Genomic DNA, 24,684 nt, shown 5'->3' with positions numbered 1-24,684 from the left:
AGTAGGCAAAATCAGTAATTAGTGATTAATTCTCAAGCTTGAAAATTGTCTAAATGTTTAAACTGACCTTTCAATTTCTACCCTAAAACATATTTTCAGTATTGTGAACACCATAATGTTATAAATAGATGCTGCTTCATCAGACCAAGAGAGTATGTCTGAGATGCAGCAGTTTAATAACTGTTCTCTAGTACTGCATGGGCCCAGCCTATCATTGTCAAAACTTAAATTCCTTGTCAGACAGTGAGTACACTGTCCACTTTGACAACGCCAAGAGATCTTCATTTAATACTTCTTACAACATGTGCTCATTTCTTTTTAATTCTGACTGATTTATAGAATTTTAGAATTTAGGCTTTTTTGGGGATTGATTTTGATGAAGCTCCAAGCAATTGGGATGAAAGGGAGAATATCAGACCGAGGAACAAGAAGACAAATGCACAATAGAAACTAATGAGTTTAGACTCATGGTTATTCTTTAAACATATTTATTATACAGCCAGTAATCAGAGCATGGTACAAGATGCAGAAACAAGGCAAAAGACTTCATTAGACATGAAATCTCACTAAAAATTAGAATAAGTGAAGTATGTTGAGAGGAGTGCAGAATTTCTGGGTTTTGAGGTAGTGTTTTATCTTTCTCTGATAAATATCAGAAATCTTATTACAAACAGGGACTAAATCAGATTAGCATGTGGGGAAATGAAGCAGACAAATGGAGCTGAAACAACTGCTCTATTACTGTTGGGTGTCAGTGGTTGCAGCCCTCAGGTGAGCTTTGGTGCAGGGATTACATTATGTTCAAGTTGTGTTTTTCACATTTTCATCGTGAAGATGTGTGGGCTACGAATAATATGATGTTTCATCAGCAATAAAAGACCTACCATGATGAAAGCACTATTTTTATTAGCCAGCAAGATCACAGTGGCATCAAGAAAGAGAGAGCAGATCAAAGCAACAGGCTGACTTCACAGGCACTGAAAGTGGTTGAGCAGAGAAGGGAGAGAAGGGGTGTCCCCAGCCGGGGGCCTGTCTGACCCATGCTGGGTGACAGACGCCTCTGGGCTGCGTGCTCACCAGCCTCAGAGTTTTTCGTTACTTCCTTTCAATACTTCTGAGAGTAGCAGTGAGAGCAAATGAGTTTATACCTCTTGAAATCTGGGTCTGGCAGGAGCCTAGAGTGAGTGGAAGTCCGGGGTCCCAGGACAGCCTGCAGCTGCACAGGGGAAGGTCGCTCACAAAGGCCAGAGTCAGCACAGGCAAGGCAGCCACCTGGGACCAAGTTAACACAGTCAAGAACCGCCGCGGCCTGAGGGCTCTCAGCACCACCGATAACTATCCAGAGCTGGTCTAGACCCAGTTTTCTAGTTTTCTCTGTAAGCTACTGAGGCTCTGCTTGGCCTTGCCTCTGGGGCAGAACTTCAGAGTTTGAAAGAATTGTGTAAGGAATATTTATCAAGGTTCTTCTGTTGCAAGTGAGAGAAATCCAGGGCTAACCTAGCATAAGTTAAAAAAAAAAAAAAAAAAAAGGTGGGGGGACTCCCTGGACAGGAGGACGTGTGCAGCAGGATCCAGGGTCTCAGACAACGTGGTCATGTCTTCCTCCTGCTTCCTCTCTCCCTTTCCCTCCAGATCTTTCTATCTTTCTCTGTCTCTGTCTCCCGGCTCTCCTTCCCAGTGTGGCTGTTGACCTTTCCTCTTGAAGATGGACTTTTTCCATTTTGATGTGGAAAGGCCACCCACAGTCCCATCGTCATGCATCCCAGCCCAGTGACTCTGATGGGCATCGTCTTCCCTACTGCTCTGGCAGAAGGATCGTGGGGAGGATTCTGATGGGGTCCAGAGCCAGTCCCCAGACCCATCGCTGTGGCCAGGATTCAGGGTATCTGAGTGGCCGGTGGTTTCCAGTAGTGGAGATTTAGAAGGGGACTGAGTCCTGGCTGCTGTAGTCCTAGACATCTGGATGCCCAAAGGACAGCAGCTCAGATCAAACATAGTAAGTACTGTGGCATCCCTCACCCTGTAGTTAGCAATTGTCTCTGTCAGTCTCCAGATCTTCAAGATAAAGGTCCAAAGTCCGGGCCATTTTTCCGTCCCCAGTGGGACACTTTGGGCTTATTACTGAGCCAGTAAAGATGCTCAGAAAATTCAGGTTTTGCATTTAAGTCTCTCAACTCCTCTTTGAGCATTTTTCACATGGAGAAGGGGATCAGGGCTATACATGTAAAAGGCTTTGGACATTTCCTTTTGAATAGATAGCTCCATAGGAGCAAACAGATTTCATAAATGTTGCGACTTTTCTGGTGAATATTCAGTTCAGAATTTGAACCAAAGACCCAAATTTTAAGAGTAAGAATTATGTGCATCCACAATTGAGGTTAAGATCCCAAGTTTCTATTTAAGAGGAAGTCTAGGTTAGGCATGAGTTAGGGTGTTGCTTTGACTTGTGGGAGAAGCAGATATCAGTGGAGCCATCGACGATGCAAACATCCTTGTGTGTGTGCGTCGGGCACTCTGGCTAGTGGCTCTGTGAGTGTGGAATGGAGCCACGCGAGGAGTGTGTGGCCAGGGAGAGGGGGTGAGGGAGGAAGTGGGGGGGGGGCTGCTGAGTTGTGTCCACCGTGGAGTGGGGCTCTTGCCCACACAGCTTCGTCCGCTGACCCCCAGTGTCCGCCAGAATATTCCATTGTCTGCTCTGGCGTGGTTTGCAAAGAGCCCTTCAAAATTCCATTTTGTTATTCTAGGACAGGAAAACTGAGCTTTATGGATAGCTACTAAGGCCAGTCGGATAAGCAATAGGCATCTGCGGAAGTTAAACTGAACAGGGGCGGTGAGTGCATGGAATTTTTAAAATGTTTTCCCCTCAGCAACAAAATATTTTATCCTTAAAATAATGTGTTTATAATAAAAACAAATTTCTGCCATTTTTCAACAGGAAAAATTATGGTGAGGCTTTTTCTGAGTGTGCTGTTTGCATACATTTGTGTGTATGTTCCTCAGTCTGAGGCTTGTAAGAGAATGACTCATCCCAGTCTATCTGCCCCGCATGGAATCCGTGTCATGAAATGTACTGCAGTGTGTGTCAGCCACACAGAACTCCACCACCGAACAGGAAACCCTGGCAGATCAGTTAGCTCTCAGCGTTGACAAGGAAGTAATCAAGTACCTAGCAGGCAGTGAGATGTTAGACAGCTCATCTGCAGAGGGAAGGGGCAGGGGGGTGAGGAGGCATCCACACATCCAGGTGATGGGGATTCCATGGTGGGATGTGGACCCCTCCCTTGTCCTCCCACAGCTGCCAAGCACCTGGGGCTCCCAGCTTGGCCTATTCAGGTTTGCTCCCTCGAGGCCAAGACACTGGTTGTTGACCACCTGGCTGCTCAGATCATCACGATCTTTTGATGAACTGTATTGTTCCCAACCTAACGTCCGAAGGTTTCTTTTCCCTCCTGTACATGATAATATCATCCTACAAGTTTATTACTTTCTGACTGCCTACTTTCCTACATTACAATTAATGATTAAAAACCTTGCACTTGGGCAAATTTGGCATCATTACCTTCACTCTGTAGGTGAGGACATCGAAGATCAGGCTGTATAAGTCTGTTGCTCGTGGTCACTCGGCCTTGAGTTCCATGTAGGTCTGCCTGTCTTGAACAGACCAAGGCGTTCCTCCTGCCCTGTGCTGGGAGGAGCTCTCCTCGGTTGTAGTGCTCCTGCTTTGGCGCTAAGGGCTCTTCTCTAACCCAGGACCTAGGCAGGGCTCTTTAGTGTGGGATGGCGACTCACGGGGACTTTTTGTGCCTCTCCCAGCCAAGTCCCGTGTGTCTTTATTGCAGATTTCTCTCCTGTGCTCCCATGAGGACGGAGCGCTGGGGAGGCACCGTCTTCCGTGCTGATCCCTGGTCACTCTTCTGACTCTAACTTGCCGTTCAAAGTTAAGGACCACAGCACAGAGTGGGGGAGGAAAGAGAACTTCCCATTAGATGTTCTGGCTGTGCCGGAAAGATGGTGAAGTACGCCATTGTTTGGACTAACCACACACGGGCTATAATTAATTAAATGGGCCACTTCCCACGGTGCTTTCTTTTAAATTGGTAATAACTGTGATGCCTTAGTTGACACTTTACTGAAAAAATATTTTTAAAATAATGACAAAGATGACTATGATGGTGGCATTTAGCAGCCCACATGTGGTGTTCATTCCAAATGCGGCATTGGGCCGGTTTCCAGAGGCGGGTAGGCTGCCGCGACCTTCGCCACCCCCCAGGAGAGTGGGCTCATTCACACTCCCTCACTGAGTCTCTGCTCTTGCTTGAATTATGGGATGTTTACTTATTTCGGTGGCAATGTGGGAAGGTATACTACTGACTTTCAGTAGAGCCTGAAGCTGATCACTGTATGTTGGGAATTTAATGCTCACTGGTGCCTAAAGTTCTTAAAAGTTAAAATTGCAGAGTGTCTTTGATTTTTCTTTCCAGAGGGGAAGAATTTAAATAGGCTCAGATCTTTTTTCCTCTCCTTAATTTTGGAAAACTTGACGGGAGGACCTTTAATGGGGTGTGCTTCTCTCCTCAGTCCCACAAAATACTGCAGTGAATACTGTAAGCTCCAGCTGAGTTTTATAATATATCAGCCAAGATTGGCAGACTCATTTATCCTGTTATTCCCTGGTGTGCTTTTGGTCAAATAGCGGGAGTTAGCCACGCAGTGAATTTGTAGTGGTAAAAAAGAATTAAAGCACGTTTAAGAAAGTGGCCCGTTCGCCTGGACTATGACCCATTCTCCCCGTCTGCCTCCCCTGTGTCCGTCGCAGCCACAGGGAAGACCTAGGTTCCCGCTCCTCACTGACTCCCCTCCCCAAAACTCGCAGCCTCTCACCACGTGCTCCTTTGATTCCACCAGCACACCTGTGTCCTGCCCTTTGTCCCGCTTATGTCAGTTTGATCAAGAAGCCCAGACTCCCAGGTCACCTCTCAATCGTGCGCCCCAAGCCCTGGTCCCCCACGATTTGTCCTGTGCCCTCGGGAATCTCTTTTCCGAACATTCTCTTCACTTTCTGCTCTAGACAAAACCTGGCTCCCCCCGAGGACATTGCTTCTCCGCAGGCTTGCGGACGGGCCCTCGGGGTCTGCAGGTGAGAGGACTGTACTCTCTCCTCCTCCCGGTTATTTTCAGACCTGCTCCCTTTCCCTCCCTTGAGCTTCCCAGCTTTGACTCTCATGTCTTCAAACTGTATTTGCCACCACTCCTCATCCGTGCACGTGTCTACCAGTGCCCCTCCTTCCTCGGCTGTCTCGGCTGTCGGCTCTGGTCACTCACAGCAGAACGACTCCAGCCGTCATTCCTGGTGGTTTTCATGTGCACATTGATAGATGACCCTTCCGACACCCTGTCCTCCCAGTCCCTGGGACTTCTCTCTCCGATGATCTTGTCCTCCACCCAACCTCAGCTGCTGGCCCCTCTTGTACTTTAGGCCATGCCATTAACAGTGATGTAACCCTTTCATAATTGCAATCGCTTGTACCCTCCTCCCTGACCACCTCTATCTTCTGTCTAGGTAATTACCTCCAAAACTCCACTCTGTCGCTCCTCAGCCCCCGTGGCCTCCAGTCTGTGTTCCTCACCTTCTTGTTTTCCTTTTTCCCCCTCTTTCCATAGCATGGATGATAGATACAGTCAGATCATTGCATAAACCTTCAGCTTCCTTGTCCTTTACTCTTCTTACTTTCTTGTCAACACCATGGCTCTGGAGACGTGTAACCTGTACCTGCTCTGACCCTGCCTCCTGGAGCGAGACATGGCTAGAGGGACAGTGTGCTGACTGGTCCCCTGAGCAACCACAGGACATAAATGTGACCTGGGAATCATTGTGTTTCCCTAATCTGTTGACTTTCTTGATCTCCTAGATACCTATTTCCCATCTTTTTTCCTCTCCTAAAATTTTCTGTACCTTTTGCTTTATCCTCGTTCTCAGCTGATGGTGCTTATTACTTTCTGTCCCTCCCAGGGTAGGGCGGCCATCAGAGCAGACTCCAGACATTCCCAACACCACGTGCACCAACCTTCCTGCTCCTGTTTTCTCATATCCCCCCGGCTTCCTGTTAGAGATGAACTTCCACGTTCCTATCAAAACCACTTGCATACATGCTCGTCCTCTCCTGCCTACTCCACCACATTGCAGCAACTTACCCCTCTTTCCTTTACCTTTTGTTCTCCCCTTTCCATAAGATAATTTCCATCAACAAACAAGTACGGTATTATTTTGTTGGCTTAAAAACATCATTTCCTGACTCCACTTCTCCATTTATTTTTCGGCTTCTATTTAAAGGAAACCTTATTAAAAGAGTTGTCTGTACTTCTGCTAATACTCTCTTCATGTGGCTTCCAGGGTGCCACATTCTTTAGTTTTTCTCCTTCCTTACTGGCAGCTCCTTCACAGACTTCTTTGAGTGATTTCTCCTCTCCCCAACTTCTTAGTATTGGTGTGCACCAGGGCTTGTCACTGGACCCCTGCTCTTCTTCAGCTGTACTCACTCTCCTTGTGGTTTCATCAAATGTCATGGCTTTAAATGTCACCTGTGTGTTGAGGAACTACAAGCTCCTGTGCCAGTCTGCCTACTCCACATGTCTGTTTAATGTCTAATTAGAGGCTGAACACCTGATTGTCCTTGTCCCCACCTCCTGTCTCCGCCATCTCAGGCAGTGGCCACTCGAGCCTTCCCATTGCTCCAGTCAAAACGTGGCATTATCTTTGACCCTTCTCTTTCTTCACAACTGATACGCAAATTCATCAGCAAAGTGTTAACGAGGGCTTTGAGATGTGTACAGAAGCAGGCCCCTTTTCTCACTTCTGCTGAAACCAGTCTAGTACAGGTTCCATCAGCTCTCACCTGGATTGTTGCAGTAACTGCCCAGCTGCTCTTCCAGCTTCCAGCCAGCCACCTCCCTCCTCCCCAATACTCTCGAAGCAGCACAAGTCAGATCACGTTACTTCTCTGCAAAAACTTTCTAGTGCTTCTTTCTCCCAAAAGTAAAAGCTGAAGTCCATAAGGCCCTACCTGATATGGTCCCAGTGTTACCTCTCTAACTTTAACCCTTGCACTTTCCTCTTTTGCTCACTCTGCTTCAGCTAAACTAGACTTCTTGCTGTCCCTACATACGTCAGGCTGCTGCCTCAGGATCTTTGCACTGGCTACCCACTTGCCAGTAGTGTTCTTCACCATCCGTCCAAATCTCTACCTCCCTCACCTCTTTCAGACCTACCTTTACCGCTTCCTTTTAAACGTCAACAAGTCTCTCCTGGCACACTCCTACTCCCCCTAATTCTGCTCTAATTTTCCCAGCATTTACCACCTTTTAATATGCTAAAAACATTCACTTATTTGATAGTATTTGATTCTCCCTACTAGAATTTAGCTTCAAAAGGCAAGGAATTTTTTTTTTCCTATTTTGTTCACTGATGTATCCCCTAGTGTCTAAAGTAGTCCCAGACATGTAAGTATGCAATTAATATTAGTGCCATAAATGAATGTTTAGAACTCTATCAATAAATTCTGAATCTAAGCAAGCACGTCACAATGGGTGTAAATATTTGTGGACCCATTGTGTGTTTTAAATGAAAGGATAATTTACACATTGTTAAATACACAAATCTCAAGTGTGATGCTCAGTGAATCTTTATTTATGTATCTGCCATCTAGGTCAAAATAGAGAGCATTTCCATCATTCAAAAACTTCCTCAGAGCCTCTTCAGTCAACACTTCAGCCTCTTCCCCATACCTCTCCAGAGGCAACCATCATTCTGACTTCTGTTTTACCATAAATTAATTTTGCCTGTTCTTGTATTTTTTATGAACAAAGACACACAATATGTACTTTTTTATGTCAGACTTTTTTTCTTACTTTTCATTTAGTATGGCAATCTCTATATCTTTCATTTTTGGTATTTGCCCTGATAGGCCTAGGTGAGTTTGTGTGTGTGTGTGTGTGTGTGTGTGTGTGTGTGTTTGGGATTGACTCAGTTTCTTGAATATGTGGATTGATGTTCATCATAAATTTTGAAAACTTTTAAGCCATTATCTCTTCAAACATTGATTCTGATCATTTTCTGTCTGCTCTTCTTGTGGGATAATAGTTACATATCTGTTAGACTGTTTGAGAATATTTCACCTGTCTGTCATGATCTGTTTTATTTTTACCCTTTCTTTTTACTTTTTGTGCTTCAATTTGGATAATTTTTATTGCTCTGTCTTTTATGTCACCTGCCCTTTCTCCTCCTGTTTTCAGTCTACTGTTAAGCTCCTTCAATGAATTCTTAATTTCAGATATAGAATCTTTAATTCTGGAATATCTATTTGGTTCATTTTTTGATAGAATTTTCTGTTTTATTTAGATAGCATTTTTCTGGTTTTTTTGTCCATCTTTATGTACATTTTATTAATCTTTTTTCTATTTTAACATTTATAATAATTAATGTCATTTCTTTCTAATTTCAACATCTGAGTCATCTGTTGGTCTGCCTCTACTGGCTGTATTTTCTCTTGTTTACAAGTTACATTATTTTGTTTCTTTCCATGTCTCGTATTTTTTCATGTGTGGTGCATGTTGTGTATAAAAGAACCGTAGACACTGAAGTAGATATTATTTTCCCCCAGAAAGGGCAGTTAGTGTGTTATGACTGCAGTGGGTTGAACAGTGGCCCTCATAAAGATATGCTCACCTCCTGCCCTCCAGAAGCTGTGATTGTGACCTTATTTGAGAAAAGGATATTTACAGATGTAATTAAGGATCTTACAATGAGGTTATCCTGGATTGCAAAGGTGGGCCCCAAATCCAATGACAAGTGTCCTTGTAAGAGACAGAAGAGGAAAAGACACAAAGAAGAGAGAAGGCCATGCGAGAATGGAGGCAGAGATTGGAGTGATGGAGCCCCAAACCAAGGAACACCTGGAGCCAGGATGCTGGAAAAGGCAAAGAATGACATTCTCCTAGGTTTTGGAAGGAGAGTGGCCCTACCACACTTTTATTTCAGATTTCTGGCCCCCAGAACTGTGAGAGAATAAATTTCTACCATTTTAAGCCACCAAGTTTGTGGTAGTTTGTAATGGCAGACCTAGGGAAACTAATACAGAAGACTGATCCCTTTGCTCCGGTTAGGAATTGAGCTGGTCTGGGGCAGGTTGCAGTTTTATTTTAGTTCATCTTTGATTTCAACTGCGTCAAGAGAAGGAACTTCCTTGTATATATCCCTCCAGTGATCGAAGGACCAGGAGATGGCAGGGGGACTGTGCTGGTAAGCATTCAGCAGCAGCCGGCTCAGGCTCTGGTTCCTCCAGATCCCAATGCCTCTAGCCAGCCTCTATAGCTGTTTGAGAACCACAGTCTGCTTCTTCCTCTGACAGAACCCTTCCTCCCTGTCAGGTTGGATCCTGTGCTCCTGCAGGTCCAAACTCAGCAAATGCCCTGGAGGTAGAGGAAGCAGCTGATTTCCCTGCTCTCTTAGGAAGGGGCCCCTCCTGCTCTGCCCATCAGATCATTTAGACCTCTTGACATCCACAGGTAGTTCAGAAATTATGGTCTTATAGTTTTTTAGTTTATTTCTAGACATTTTCTAATTCTAGTACTTCTAACTGGCCTGTTCTAAAGTTCAACATCCTAACCAGAAGCACAAATACCTAAAATCAGTTGCAGAGTTAAATTAATAATCAAACTTTTAATATTAATTATATTATATGGTGATATGAATTTATATACAATTATATTAAAGCATATTTATAATAATTAGTCACATAATTAGAAATATAACTAATTAATTACCGATACTGTCTTAGGATCTGTGTGGAGGTTAGAGGGCTTGGTGTATGATCTTCGTGAAGGCCAATGGTTTCTGATTTCAGATCCTAGAATTCTAAGGTGAAAACTGAGAGATAGGCAGGGAATAAATGGATAGACATGAAATATTCAGGAACAGATGTGCCGAAATATTGGAAATAATTTCCAGGTGGAAAATAATGATTTTATTTCATTTCTGTCTAAAATAAATTAAGTAGGAAACTAGCCTTAGATGATTAGATCTTTGATAGTTTTAATTTACATTATGTTTAGCTATCATGGCAGGTAAAATTTTAGCAAGCAAAAGCCAGGTCTTGATTTTTTTTTTTTTTTTTTTTTGGTTTGTTTTTGGGGATTTTTTTTTTTTTCTGTACCAAGAACCCTGTAGGCAACAAGTATAATTTCAGCAGAAGCAATTTAGATTTCTGACATTGAATTATAAAAAAAAAAATAAGTAAACATGAACAAACATGTTAATTACAATCATTCTCCTTCATTGCTTGAAAGTTATTCACTGACTTGAACATTACTTATTTTCTTTAAAAGTTCAATTCATTTTCAGAACATGTTGTTCTGGTTGAGGTAATTACTCAGTTATACATGAAAAAGAGGAGAAGGCTCCTGCAGCCAACTGGATAAATTACCTGTTTCAGAGGGTACAGTACATGTAAATATAAGCAATTTATGCAGAATTTTAAATTCCTAACAGTTTTATGCTCAATATCCCATTCCTTAGAAGCAACATACATTTATCTTAGTGACCCAGTATACTTCCCATGACACGAATATAATCAGTATTTAAATAGAACCTATTAAACATAGATTTTTGTTGTTGAAATAGAGCTGAGATCTTCGTCTATTATGATTTGACTTTTAGATGAAAAGTTTTGAATTTGAGTAATGTTGGAGTGAAATACAACTTTTTTAATAAAAGAGACTAACTCCATTAAAAAATAGACACATCAAATATGTTTGCTAAAACCAAACATCTAGGTCTTGCAAGCATCTGTTCTGAGTATGAATAAAAGGTAATAATCAGTTTTCAAAATGAATTTCTGTTTTCATCTGTAACCAATATTGGAAGAGAGAAGGCAAAGAATTGTTGATTCCAACGTCTGGGGCATCGACCTGCCCCTGCCAGCTGCCCCCACCTCCCCACTGGGGCCTCAGCATCACGCAGGTCAGCTCCATTGCTGAGATTTCAGACTCTGAAACCACGGTTTCTAAGCAGAACCGTCCATCCACTGAGCTCTCGCAGTTGCTTGCCTTGCTCTGCGGCCTCATGCCAGCCCCCCGGCCCACTCACCTCCCCACCCAGGCCCCCCAGGTCTTCCCGCCACCACTGGGCTTCCCTGCCTGGAGCAAACTGAGAGCGCATCGCCCGGCCGCAGCCGCCGCAGGGCTCTTCACGCCCTGCGCCCTGCCCTGCGCCCTGCCCTCTCCACACCTCCACCCTCCGCCTGGGAATCTGCTACCCCAACTTGCCCTTCCGAGCGCGGCCTACCCCCGCCGCCTCAGGTGGCCTCGCCGCCCTCTCGCCCGAGAGGCTGGCGGCCACCGGGTGTTAATCCGCCGAGTTCTCCCCGCTCCAGCTTTGCCATACTTAATTTGTCTTACGGGCCTCAGAGAGAGATGACACTTCTCTTTTCTGAAACTCTTTCCCTTGTTTATCCCATTTCTACCCTGTTTCTTCAGTGCCGTCTCAGTCTCTCTGCAGGGCCTTCCATGAGCGCACGGTCGCGTCTCCACAGCCTCACACGTCCTTCCTGGGGGAGCTCCGCCCCTGCTCCTGTCATTGCCACCACGGCTGCTAAAAGTGTTTCTTGTTTGTTTCCATCCCTACCGCCTCTTCACTCCTCAGGTTGAGCAGTCAAGTTTGGTCCCCTTCTGTGGCTGCTGCTGCGGGGCGCTGCCATTGCCATCTCTCGTGTCTGTTCTGTGACCTCAGCGCAGTGACCGCTGCTCCCGTTTGACATAGCCCTCCCTCAGCTGCCTCTCCGCCGTTCCGTCTTGATTCTCCCCCTTCTTGTCTTAGAGATTTTTACTTCTTACTCCTCTGCCACCTTTTAGTAGAATTCCTCAGGAATTCTTTGTGAACTCATGCGTCAGTCAGCGTCATGCAAAAAACAGAGGGCGCATCAAACGGACTTTGGTAAAGTCCTGTTTGCAATGTCTGTGGAGAGAAGTCAATGAGGGGTGTGGCTGGGAAACCCAGCGGAGAACTGGGCCGCAGGCAGGAGCCGTGGCCAAGGGCGGGACTTCGGCCACTCCCTCGCCCCCCAGCGGGAAGCGGGGCCTGGCCGTAAATCCCCCAGCCTCTCTCTCCTCCTGCCCTCCTACGTCCTGCCAGTACTTCTCATGGCCCAAAACCCAACCAGAAACCAGAGAGCAGAGTCCGTTGATGCCATCCATAAAGGGCGGTTTCCTTGGCACCGTGTGGGTCTGGAGGGGAGGACAGAGAACGTGGGCTCTAGCAGTGCTCATTTCGCCGTCCAGGCCTCACATGTGTGCCCGTGGCTTCACCTGCCCCCTGTGTGTTCACGACTCCCAAATCTATGTCTTGTCGCTCTCCAGCAAGATCCAGGGATGAATTTTCATTTTTCTGCTAGACGTTTTCACCGGACTATCCTGTAGGTACTTGGAATTTAATATGGTAAAAATGGAATCCATTCTATTTCCCCTTCAACAACAAAATAAACCAAGCTGAACAAAAATCAAAGCTCTGCTGCCTTTCCTGTCTTCCTTGTCTGGCAGTGGCGTAGCCATGAACCAGGTTGCCCAAGTTACACTGACACAAAGTGCAAAAAATAATTCTACAAGTTTTGTTTGGGAAACACTTGTCCCAAGGCCTTCTCTCCCACATTTTTCTTTCTGCAGAGGCAACCACTTTCATTTATTTTAGCTAATTTTTATGGTATTTACCCGGAGACTCTAAACATAGGTTTGCTTTACACCTTCTTGACCTTTATCTGGGATTCCTAAGATGTGGTCTGTGGGTGGAGCTCTCTGTTCTCCCTGGTCTCCTCCTCATGTGCGCTCCTCTCTCCATACAGACGGATCAGAATAGGTTAGACCAGAATTCTTGTTTATCTGCTACATCTTGGTCATTCTAACCAAGAGGAACATGTGTTCACTTTGAAACTGCTGCCAGCTTTGGAACACCATCTTTCTTGAAAAACATGTTGGTAGTTCAAAACATAGGTCGATAAAATAAATGAATAAATCAGTAAGTTTGGATGAAGTCTAAATGCATCCTTTAGATATATTTGTTTGATAATATTTACCTAACTTGAAAGGACATATCTGAATTTATACATCACTTATTCATTCATTTGTCCATCAAGTAGAGTGTTAAAATGCTCCAGACATTATCTGCTAATAGAGACAAAAAAATTAGAAGATATACTTTCTGCCTTCAAATAATAGTCAAAATACTGTAACAGAGGTACAAGCAGAGTCAGTAAGCTTAAAAGACATTCTTGAATGATCAAAAACTCATTTGTATGACTAATTTAGAAATTGCTACTGATAAAATTGATGCTGTACTGATAGGCAAATTATTAGAATGGATACGAAAAATATGTAACTTACCCATGACTTCAAAAATTTTAGAAATAGTGCTCATGCACTCAGTTCATAAATATATATCTCTCTCTGTATACATATTTCCATTTTGCTAATATTACCCATGTAGATATTATATAATTACATGAACCATTATACATGCACTATATCATACTGTTTGTTGTGTTCAATGGTCCTTATGTAAATGTCTATACAATAAATTCCCATCTGAGGAAATTCTGCAACTTCAGACTAACTGGTATGTTTTTCTCATATTTTAATGAGAATTGTGTAATATTTCCCAATTGTTGTTGGTTTACTGGGAGTTGAGTGTTTATCTAAAGCAATCTCATTCTTACAATACGAGAGTTATCATATACCCTGGCCTACCTGGAGAGTCCTGGATTACGCCTGCTGTAATTGCTTGATTATTAATGCTCCTTTTCACTCTCAAAAATATCCCATTTAAACAATAAATTATGTGGTCTCTCTAGATAAAACCTACTTTTCTTCACTTCACCTTTCTCATATCCTACTGTTCTTATTTAGAAACCCTTTTTTCTTCCGTTGTAAATATCTCGAGTCCTTTTTGAGTTGTTGGTATCTAAATAATGAGCATACAGCTATAAGAAATAACAGTGATACGACATCTCTTTGGTTCTCCTGGAGAGAGTTGGAACCCATTATATTAAGTGAAGTATCCCAAGAATGGAAAAACAAGCATCACTTGTACTCACCAGAAAATTGGTTTCCCTGATCATCACCTAAATTCACATCTGGGAATGATACCAATCGGATATCAGACTGAGGTGGGGGGTGGGGGGAGGGCAGGGGTGTATGCCTACATGATGAGTGCGTTGTGCACCATCTGGGGAATGGTCACGCTTGAAGGTGCTGACTTGGGGAGGGGGGGATGAGAGGAGGGGATGGGTGTATACCTACATGGTGAGTGCAATGCGCACTGTCTGGGGAATGGACACGCCTGGAGCTCTGCCTTGGGGGGATAGGTGGTACATGGGCAACGTATGTAACCTGAACTTTTGTATCCTCCATAATAAGCTGAAATAAAAAATAATAATAATAAATAAATAAATAATGAGCATAAATAATGTGTGATTTGGTAGAAAAACCGTGATGATTTGATACAGGATCCAAATCAGAAATTCAGAGTCTCAGGACAAGCTGAGAGTGCATATTGGAACAGTCTCCACCCTAAGGGCTGTTGTCCTGAACAGAAGACGAAGGGCAGAGCCTGGCGAATAAACGCAAAGACGATGGCCTTTAAATTAACAATGAGGGCGCAGTGTCTGCCATCATTGTTCAATGTGCTGCTTCAGGGCTTCAGACTGTATAAACTTTATGGCAGAGCTTATGAAAATATTTATGTTAGTTCCAGCCATAAACTGATTTCGAGATTATTTGTCCTCACTCTGCTTATGAAGGAGGTTTTTCTTCCTAAGATAATATCCACAGACATACCCATAGCCACAGAGCCCCGAATGTGGCTATTATTATGCCTGACTCTGATGAAATATTTAAAGATTTCCTAACAAGAATTAAAACCCTGGGGATTCTATTAGAAATTTGGCATTTTTATTTCATATGGGAATCTTCTGGGGAAAAACACATCTTATTGGAAAAACTAATTGTATTTGTCATAACTGTAACCATAGAAATAGTGAAATGGAAACTATGTTGACATATTTATCACCAGTGGAAACATTTGGAGTTGAGTGTCCTCTGCAGCAAGCCTCCAACTAGGTTGCTCTTGGGTTTTTTGTCTTACAGAATTAAGAAAGGTCTATGACTTTTTAAAAAGTTAAGGTATTCTTGGATTGCTGTGGATAGAACAGTGGGTTTAATGGCAAATTCAGTTGACTAACTACTCTGTTGCCATAGTAATACCCGAAAGAAGCATTTAAAAAAGTTTTATTCAAAAACCAGCCTCAGCAAATAATCTAGGATGTGTGGTAAAAAAATAAGGATTTTCACCTTCATTCCTGACCCCCTTCAGTGGATGGTTGATACTTTGTTTTTTAAATTTTGAAAACCACTGCTGTAAGACAGATGATGAATTTGAGCAGTGGCCTTGAAAAATGAAAAGTTTAGAATAGCTGTAGTGAAAACTATTAATTTTCCAATTTAGTGACTAAAAGTTTTTCTGTAATACTTTTTATGGGAATGGGCTAAAAGGAAGATGGAAGCAGATGGTTTGGGAGGAGGTGAGCGGGGGCGGGGAACGGAGCTAATCCTCAAGAGTGAGTGTGGGTGCAGTGGTGGGGAGGGAGCGGTGGCGGGGAGGGAACATGGGGCAGCCGGTTCCACACGCACAGAGCAGCAGCTTCACACGTGGCCCCAGGGAGAATGCGGGGTTTGGAGTCACAATGACTTGGACATTGCAGGCAATTTCTTAATCCCTGTGTATCTCAAGAGCCTCATATGTAACATGGGGACAGTGACATGTGAGAGTTTTATATATTGCAACAATGTTACGTATATGTTACAACTATACCTGGAATATATAAGCACACAATAAAAGTGGGCCCCTGCCATCGCCAACACTCTTGCTCTTGAATTATGGTGGTATTCTGAAATGATACGGGGCAAGCATTCCTGCCCTGCAGTGGAACAGATGTCCGGCCTCAGTACTATCCCTGAATATGCCCCTTTGCCATTCTTCAGCAGAGCCCAGAGCCCAGATCCCTGCATCCTAGGAAGCAAGATCAACTCTAGTCTTTTTTTTTTTTTTTTCCTGAAACAAGGTCTCGCTCTGTCACCCACTCTAGAGTGCAGTGGCATCATCATAGCTCACTGCAACCTCAAACTCCTGGGTTCAAGCAATCCTCCTGCCTCAGCCTCCCAAGTAGCTGGGACTATGGGTGCACAGCACCACACCCAGCTAATTTTTCTATTTTTAGTTGAAACAGGGTCAAGCTCTTGCTAGTCTTGAACTTCTGGAGAACTGTAGTCTTACTAGCACAAATAGTTATGAGTAATAGATATCAGGATAGCATATTGAAACTATGTTCTTTTTAGAATGAAATTTAAGGCTAAGTCTAGTTAACTGAAAATATATTAAAACTAGAAGAGTTCAGGCACAGTGGAGGCTGTTTCTAAATAAGTTAACATCATATACATGCTTATAATTTGTTCACCATAAGCATTTAAAATAGATTTGAGGACTCTAACAATAGAATACGCATACCCAATGAGACTGTTAAAGTGGAAATTAAAAAGTTTAAAACTATATAGAAGGAGAAAACAAGTACAATAATCACATAGGCTAATAAAATTATTGCGATTGAGCATTAAATTTAGCCCCAATGTTCCTAAATAAATAACTGCTTTTTCTTCCAACTGCCCAGAGGAACAATGAGGAGATACAATTACCGTCTTGCGTCTTATTCAGGCTATGGGCTTTGAGCCCTTACAATGTGTGAGCTGCTGCATGTTAAGTACCCTGGAGGCAGCAGAGATGACTGGGTCTTGGGGCCAGCATCAAGGGGCTGAGGGCAGTCCTGGTGTGGGCATCGGGCAGTGAAGAGAAGGCAAAGCACAGAGACAGTGCTGGTCCAGATGATCAACAGCTTTGGATTTATGCTCATGAGTTTGTCCTTGTTTTTCTTTTTATGTGATCTAATTTTTAAATTTCCAAGTTATATTACCAATAATTTATTGTTTATATATACATATATATGTATATATAATGTTAATACCATCAGGAAGCATTACCATCTATTTAAGGAGAAGAACTTGAGATGGTCAATTCTGATCTTTGTTTTCTAGTTTATCAAAGTCTGAGCAAGAAGGGTCTATATTTTTATTTTTTGCAAACCCAAATATGTGAAAAATCATAAATGTATGAAATACAGTGATGGAGATGATTGGTTTTCAAAATGATTCCTCTGTTGAAAAAGGGACCCTTTGTAAATAGACTTAAAATGATAATCTCCTCTATTAACTGACCATCTGGTTAGAATTTTTAAAATTGGATTTTCACTCCAGATATACAAAGATCCAAAGATATGAAAATATCTTTCATGAAGATGTATATAGGTACAGATTTTGATTATATATTCCAAGTTCAGACAGCCCTTTGAGGGAGGGAAATCACATTATTGGATTGGAAAGGGCTATTTTTAATTCCTATGGTTTCACTGTAAGTAATTATATACAGCCTTGGAAAGGAAAATTTAACATTTCTTAATGAACATAAAAGGAAAATGTTGAATAGCATGAAAATATTGTATCTGCTGTCAAAAAAAATTTGAAAATTTTTTTTTTTTTTTTTTTTCACTTTTCCGTTTAGACCTAACTCTGCAGTAGGATTCCCATGTCCGGCACGATAGCTAAAATAGAAAGGCCTAACTCCTCAAAGCAGGGTCTTGCCGAGGTATTCGGCCTGTCTTGTTTGTGCTTGGAGGTTGTTTCCTTGTTTTTTAAAGAAAAAAAATTGCACTGTAAACGTAAAAGAAGGACATTGAAACTAGATAGGTCAAAATACCAAAGCTTGGAAAATGTTTCTTATTTCTTCTTCACTCCATCATTTGGACTTACGTAAGCTTCTTGCTGTTGGTAAATCCAAAGTGGCGGGCATTGTGCCGGAAAAGAACATCCTTTTTGCCTTTGCACTACTGGCTATTCGGTCGCCTGGCACCGAAGCTCTGCGGGGTCTGACTGTGTCCTGAGCGCTGCACCCTCACCATCAGTAGAAGACAGTGAAGGACAGAGCGGCCACATGAGACAGCAGCTGAGTGTAGAGATGTTTTAAACAAAGTACCTGTGTTGAGATAAAATTTACGAATGATTAGATGTACAGATTTTACATGTGCATTCTGATGAGTGTTAGATAAATGTATGCCCTGCGTAACCACCACCCTGATGAAGATTTGGAACATTTCCAACACCACCAGGTTTTCTTTGTGCTCCTTCAGGGCCAGTTCTGCTCCCCCCCCACCCCCCGCTTCCCAGTCAGCCTCGGACCTGATTTCTGTCGCCTCTTGTCAAACTTCGTATCAGTGGGTTCATGCAGCAGGGGGTCATTTGTGTCTGCCTCTCTGCTCAACACGATGTCAGTTTGATTGATCCCATGTTCATGCATGTGTAAATAGTTTATCCCTTTTGATTGCTGACTAGTATTCATTTTACGGGTACAGAGCACTGTGAATGGATATTCACCTGTTGGACTTTTGGATTGTTTTCAGGTTTGGACAATTAGGAATAAAACTGCAAGGAACACTTGTTTACATGATTTTGTATTTTTGTCTCTTTTGTGTGGAATTGCTGGAAGTCACCGGATTGGCACGTTTGTAGAAAATGTAGCAAAATGTTTTCTCAACTGGTTGTACAGTTTGACACCCCTGCCAACATTGTTATTTATGAATGTTCTGGGAGCTCCTACAGCCTCACTGGTAATTCACGTTGTCAGTCAGTTAAGTCATTCCGGTGGGTGTACAAAATGAAATGAGTGTTTCACTTTGGTTTTTCTGATGAAGAGTGATGTTGAGTTCTTTTTATTTGCTTATTGATCATTCATGAACTTTCTTTTCTTTTTCAGTGTCTATTGAGTTTTGACCATTTTTTAGTGGATTTTTTTGTCAATTCTTTTTCAGATAAATGAATCGCAAATGTTTGTGCTTTGCTTTTTATTTTTCTTGGTGATTTTGAGAAACAGAAGTTTTTGATTATGCTGAAAATTGAATTTATTAATTTATTTTTGTATGGGTAGTGCCAAGAAATCATTGAATATTCCAATATCATGAAGATTTTATGTGAAGTTTTCTTCTTGGTTTTATAGGATCCATTTCAAATTCATTTGTATGTGGGATTTAAGGTGAAAGTCTGCTGGCTCATTTTTTTCCACATGTGAATAGCCAGGTGTTCCAATACCATTTGTTGAAAAGACTTTCCTTCATCCATTGAATAAGCTTGTCATATTTTTGGAAAATCAATTGAAAAAAATATGTGTGTGTATGTGTGTGTGTGTGTGTGTGTGTGTGTCAATTTATGTATACTATTCTGTTCTATTAGCATATTTACCTATCCTAAGGCAGTATAACACTGTCTTATTAACTGTGCCTTTATAGTAATTCTAGAAATCAGGTAGCATGAGTCCTCCAAAATTATTTTGGATAAATTAGGTTATTTTTATTCTTATATAATGTTAGAATTAGCTCATCACTGATACAAAAAAAAATTTCTGCTGTTTGGAGTGGGAATATATTGTATTTATAAGACAATCTGGAAAGAAATGACATCCTAATAGTAATACTGAGTTTTCCAGCCTTTGGGCATGATAATTGTCTCTAATTTTGTGGATCATCTTTTAATTTCTCATAGGAATGTTTTGTAGTTTTCGGTGTGTAGGTATTGCATGTTTTCTTATTTTTCCAGATGTTTCACTAAGTTCTTCATGTTTTTTAACGCTATTCTAAATATAAATTTTTTAATATTAATTTTTTCCAATTGTTTATTGTCTGTATGTGGAAATGCAGTTGATTATCTTATATTGACTTTGAATCCTTCAATCTTGCTAAATTCTAGTCATTTTTGATTTTTTTAGATATCTTATGATTTTATATGTGGACAATCTCACCTGAGAATAATAAGTTTGTCCTCTTAATTTGCAATTTTTATGCCTTTTATGTCTTTATCTGGCCTAATTGCTCCACATTGCAATGTTGAATAGAAGTGGGAAGAACAGATAAAGTTGCCTCATTCCTGATTTTTTGGGGGAAAGCATTCAATAAAATATCATTTAATATGATATTAACTAAGTTTTTGATAAATGCCCTTTTCAGATTGAAGGAATTTCCTTCTATTTCTAATTTACTGAGAAGGTTTATACTTGTGTTCATTGTTGTGCATTGAACTTAGTCAAACACTTTTTCTGTATCTAGTTAGATGACCACATTACTTATCCTCTTTATTCTGTTATGTGATGAATTGATTGATTACAATTACAATGCTGAACTAGCCTTGCATATTTCCCCACTTATTTGTTATTCCTGGTGCTCTTCATTCATGCCTATATTAGAATTTCTATCTGGCATCACTTACCTTCAGTCTGAAATACTTCCTTTAATATTTCTTGTAGTGTCAATCTATAGGTAACTATTCTTCTGTTTTTGTTTATCTGAAAGTTTCTTTATTTTACTCTTTTATGGAAGGATATTTTTATAGAATTTAAAATTCTGGGTTTACCCGTTTTTATGTTTCCTCTTAGTGCTGTATGACATTCTGTTATTTTATTCCTTCCACTGTTTCTGGTGAGAAATGAGCCAACTTTCCTAACATGTTGCATTTTTCTGATTGCTTTTAAGATTTTGCCTGGTCTTTTATGTTCAGTGGTTTGACTATGATTTGCCTAGTTTTGGTTTCTTTAATATTCATTACGCTTGGGTTTTGTCATTCCTTTTAAGCTTGTAAATTGGTGTTTTGGCCAAATTAGGGAGATTTCTGACCATTATTCCTTCTGTATTTGTTTTGTTTTGACCATATTCCTGCTCCATTCCTCTCTGTTCTCTCCTTCTGGACTCCCAAGTACATGTATGTTAGATGAGATGATATTATCTCACACATACCTGTGGCTGTATTTATTATTTAAATCTTGTATAATTTGCTCTTTATTTATTTCAAAATATTAAAGGGGTGCAAGTGTTTTTGTTACATGGATGAGTTTTATAGTGGTGAAGTCAGGGCTTTTAGGGTGCCCATCACCAGAATAGTGTACGTTGTACCTGACAGGTAAGTTTTTTTCCCTCATCCCTCCTTTATCTTAAAGTAATAATTTCTATAAATCTGTTTTCCTGTCGACTCAACCATTTTTATGCCATGTCCAATCTGTTATTAAACATACCCAACAACTTTTTAATTTCAGTTATTTTGCCTTTCAGTTCTAGAATTTCCTTTTGCTTCTATTTTATAGTTTCCATTTCTCTGCTGAGATTATGTATGTGTTTACTCAAAACCATTTTTTCTTTAAGTCCTTAAACATATTTTAATAGCTACTTTGAAGTCCTTGTCTGCTAATTACAATATCTGGGTCATCTCAGGATCTATTTCTATTGACTATTTCTTTGAAAACTGAGTATGGCTCACATTCATCTGTTTGTTTACATGTCTAATAAATTTCTATGTTGGACACTATGAATGATACAGTGTACCATGGGAGTATTTATCTTCTTTTAAAAAGGGTAGAGTTGGTTGTATCAGGCAGTTAATTACTAGTGATTCTTCTTAATCTTGTTGAGGCTTGGTTTTAACCTTTTTTTAGGGCTGGTCTAAAGTAGCCTTTAATCTAAGGCATGATTCTTTCCCCAAAATTGTCACCTTTTTTTTTTTTTTTATCTCAGTCAAATTCTCAAGGTATCATTGACGTCTCTCCCCTCTGGTCTCTACTCTCCCTGTAACGTGTGACCTCCAGTATCTTCGTTTCACTCTCAGCTCCATATCAGCCACGCTCTGCTTCGCTTCACAAAGTCTCACTTTGCACATGTATAGTCCAACCCTTGCCCAAGCTCTTGTGAATAACCCCCCCCCATATACTTTTTGGGTCCCCTTTGTAGTTCTGTCTTGTCCAATACTTTGTCCTCCAATTTCCAGCTGTTTCATCAGCTCTGAGCTGCAATCTGCATCTCCTCTGCATAGCATAACTGCTTTATGTTTCTTCTCCCTCTGTTCAAATCAGAAAGTTGTCTCCAGGCTGACATTAAGGGCCCAACTGTGGTGTTTTCCTTTACTTAGGAATTGCATTTCTGCACTGCCTATTTTCCAGTGTCTAAAAACAGTCACTGCATATATTTTGTCCAGTTTTATAGTGATTACTATGAAAGGGCACTCTGTCATGGCCAGAAACCTATGATTGGTAGAAATATACTTTTGAAAGTTATCCCTAGGATCATTGGTTCTCAAACGGTAGCTTAAGTCAGATTAATATGGAAGACTTTTTGACACACAGATCATTAGGCCCCACCTTTTAGAGTTTCTGTTAAATAATTCAGTGGCATTGAGGTGGGGCCCAAGAATTCGCATTTTAACAAGGGTCCAGGTGATACTGATGATCTAGAAAGTACATTTTGAAATACACTTGCTTAGAACATGAATCTTGAGAAAAAATATGGGGGCCTGGTATGGTGGCTCATGCCTGTAATCCTAGCACTTCGGGAGGCCGAGGCAGGAGGATTGCTTGAGCCCAAGTGTTTGAGACCAGCCTGAGCAACTAGAAAGACCCTTGTCTCTACAAAAAATATAAAAATTATCTGGACATGGTGGTACTTGCCTGTGGTCGCACCTACTTGGGAGGCTGAGGCAGGAGGATCACTTGAACCAGCAGTTTGAGGTTGCTGTGAGCTATGATGATGCCACTGCACTGTAGCCCAGGCAACAGGGCAAAACCCTGTCTCAAAAACAAACAAACAAAAAATACTGGGACTTTATTTTGGGCTTAGTACATACAATTTCCTTTTTTTTTTTTTTGTCCTATGTCCAACACAAAGATTTATGCTTCAGCTGGTTTACTATAGTGCTAGGCATGTCACTCTTTTTTACTCAAAGTATGATTTTTTTTTAATTATGAGGGGTTTGTTTTGCAGTGAAAAGGGTAGATTCTCTAATTCATACTCAAAACCAGAAAATATGTAAGAGAATAAGCAAAGTTATTTAATAATAATGAACTTTTTAATTTTTTCTTGCACAAATAAAATTGACTTTTTTAATCCAGATATGAAATTTCCAGAATATGGCATTTGTTATATTTAAGAAATACGTTTTTTATTTTTGTTTCAGAAATTGGACTTTATTCTTAGACTTGTACATATATGTCATGGGGTGTGTATATGTGTGTGTGTGTTTTGTAGATAAGATACAAAACAGAGATAAATTAGCCTTGTTTGAGCCTCTACCAATAGGACTTCTGGACCTGGGCCCTACCTCTTCCGTGCAAGATTTCCTGATAGCTTACACTTTGTCCTTCAGTAGCTATTAAGGTAGCTATTACAATCCATCTACCCTAGTAGCATATTGTGTTTGCTCTCTTTGCCTCCATTGTTCCTATGGGTCTCTCTCTCCCTTGTGAGAATTTAGGAATTTATTGCTTCCTTATGCTCAAATCCATGCATGTTTCATCAGTATAAAACTTGCACTGATGTCAGCTTGGCGACTCTTATTGTTGATGATGCTGACGGTTCTTGCAGTGGCTTCCAGGACACTTGCCCAGGACAAGAAGTGTCCTCTCAACAATATTACAGGATTTATCTTAGTTGAGAAAATGGACTGGTCTTATCCCTTTAAATTTTAATCAATCCCTGGCAAATTTTTTATTTACCAGCCTCTTTAATTTCTTTGAAAAATTGGTACAGTGGCCTTTGGAGGCTAGATTAGAAGGCTATAGAATAGCACATCTTAAATATTATTTCATTAACATAATTTCCATTTCAGCTTCAGAGATCTGTTTTCAAATACTTTGATACAAAGATAGTGAAGTACTAATCACTGAATACTAATTATTCAAAACTCATTTTGACAGGTTCATTTTGATGGCTGGGACCCTAAGTATGACTACTGGGTAGAGGCAGACAGCCCTGACATCCACCCAGTCAGGTGGTGTGATGTCACCGGACATCCACTGGAAGTGCCACATGGTGAGTATTTGCTCTTTGTTGCTGCTTTTTAAATACTTAGCCTGACTTCCAGCCTTAATGTTGCTTATTCGTGTCATTATAGACATTAAAAAGCTAAATATCAGATAGGTGAATTAATTAATCATCACTACGGCTACACTGAAAGCCAATTATTCACAGTTAATCTTCAAAGGGCAGACGTTTATAGAGATGAAAAATTAATAATCATTAAGAAATTATTTTGGTAGTGTTTTCCAAAGGAATCTTCATTTTCTACATTTTGGTTTGGAAAACTCAACCAACACATCTAAATTCATCTGATTTTGGTCATTGCTTTTAGCTGAATTCCATTTTATTTTTTTAAAGATCTCATCTTAATTTTATAGAATAAGGTACAAAAAGTTTTGGAAAAGACATTAACAATATGTTAAATTTTAGCAATTTTTAAATTTTTTTAGTTGTAAAAAAAAGATCTATTTCATTGGTATCTTCATTATTTCTGTCTTTCTAGCTACTTAAAAGTTAAGGAGGAAATTAACCACTCTAAATTTTAATGAGCCTCGAACCAAAATATCTTATTCTTTTGTCTGAAGGAGTCCTCTGATCTGATTAGGCTGACATGACTAATAACTAGTTCCAGACATAAGTGCAAGCGTTCTCCATTCTT

The 24,684-nt window shown here is 40.9% G+C and overlaps 1 protein-coding gene across 2 annotated transcripts in view; it reads left to right on the top strand.

Moving 5' to 3' along the window:
* Positions 1–24,684, top strand: part of L3MBTL4 (L3MBTL histone methyl-lysine binding protein 4) — a 339,453-nt gene that overhangs the window by 125,687 nt on the left and 189,082 nt on the right. For both annotated transcript variants that reach the window (XM_069468253.1, XM_069468254.1), the window contains exon 12: positions 23,924–24,038. In XM_069468253.1, coding sequence (XP_069324354.1) covers positions 23,924–24,038 — 115 coding nt within the window. The remainder of the gene's footprint in view (positions 1–23,923; positions 24,039–24,684) is intronic.

This window comes from Eulemur rufifrons, chromosome 5 (assembly GCF_041146395.1).
Source record: "Eulemur rufifrons isolate Redbay chromosome 5, OSU_ERuf_1, whole genome shotgun sequence".
NCBI lineage: Eukaryota > Metazoa > Chordata > Mammalia > Primates > Lemuridae > Eulemur > Eulemur rufifrons.
This window is presented reverse-complemented; position numbering and strand designations above follow the sequence as displayed.